At 40.6% G+C, this 1,126-nt stretch overlaps 1 protein-coding gene across 1 annotated transcript; it reads left to right on the top strand.

The window, feature by feature from the left end:
* Window positions 1–509: 509 nt before the first annotated feature.
* LOC121964993 (integral membrane protein GPR155-like) lies at window positions 510–933 on the top strand (the record flags this gene model as incomplete). Its single annotated transcript, XM_042515162.1, has 2 exons — window positions 510–685; window positions 781–933. Coding segments are annotated over 2 exons (329 nt in total), but the record flags the coding sequence as incomplete, so codon positions are not given.
* Between the last annotated feature and the right edge of the window lie 193 nt (window positions 934–1,126).

The following is a 1,126-nucleotide window of genomic DNA, read 5'->3' as shown; positions in this document are numbered from 1 at the left end:
GAATTTTGTTTCACAAACCTGTATAAAAACATCTGATGTGTTCAAGGACCGTCAGGAATTTGAAAATCCAACGATGCTTTCTGTTTTGTAGTTTCTGGCTGTGATAAATGGTGTCATTTTTGGTGATTTTTTTTTTTTTAAAAAAACATGCCTTTCAAACTCATGGGCCTGTGGGTTTGGATTTTTTTTTCTTTAGAAATTAAAAGAAAAAATTAAAACTTCTTTAAAAATGGCCAAAAATGGTAAAAGAAAAAAATAAATGCTGAAAATTGCCAAAAATGTTTGAAGTGGGGAAGGAAATTGCCAATATTTTCCTTAAAAAAAGGAAAACAATTTTAAAGAAAAATAAATGATTTCGTTTTTTAAATTGCCAAAAAAAATAAACATTGTTAAATTTTGTTCTTTATACATCCCCAACATTTTTAGAGACAAAAAATGACTTAATTTTTCTTTTATAATCAGCATAAGAAACAACAGAAAAACCCCTCTCCTTCTCTCTGCGTTTCTAGTTGATGCTCTGTACCGCAGCACGTATCCAGAGTACCTGCAGTACATCTATCTCGTGGCTCCGGTCTCCCTCATGCTCCTCAATCCCATCGGCTTCGCTCTGTGTGAGGTGCAGAGGTGGAGGCAGGCCAGCCACTCACACAGCACTCTAGGCATCCTGGGAGTTGTAGTGCTACAGGTATTGTGCATTATCGCGTGTTTTTGTCCTTTACGGCCTTCAGAGGTCGCCGGTAGTGTTTGAGGATCCTGTCCTGTCTCATCCTCTCTCCGCAGGTGCTGAAGAATCCAATCGTGTTCATGGTGATCGTAGGCATCGTCTCCCACTTCGCGCTGGGCCAGCGGATCCCTGCTGTGCTCTCAGAGTTCATAGACGGCTTGGCCAACTCGTTTGGAGGGGCGGCCTTGTTTTACCTCGGCCTCACCATGGTAACTTTGTTTTTCTTCAGTCTTTTGTGGCGTCTTAGTCAACTTTGAAGTCAAAAAGTCAAAAAAACAAACAAGCTGAACCCTAAAGCTAAACAAAGAAGGAGATGTTAATCAGTCAGAAGCCTGAAAAAAGGAAGTCTACTCGCAGACCTCTGCAGCTCTTTGTGACCCCTTTGTGAATTCAGGGGAAGAG

Source organism: Plectropomus leopardus, unplaced genomic scaffold (assembly GCF_008729295.1).
Source record: "Plectropomus leopardus isolate mb unplaced genomic scaffold, YSFRI_Pleo_2.0 unplaced_scaffold18109, whole genome shotgun sequence".
Classification (NCBI taxonomy): Eukaryota; Metazoa; Chordata; class Actinopteri; order Perciformes; family Serranidae; genus Plectropomus; species Plectropomus leopardus.
The sequence above is the reverse complement of the archived record's forward strand: the minus strand, read 5'-3'. Positions and strand labels throughout refer to the sequence as shown.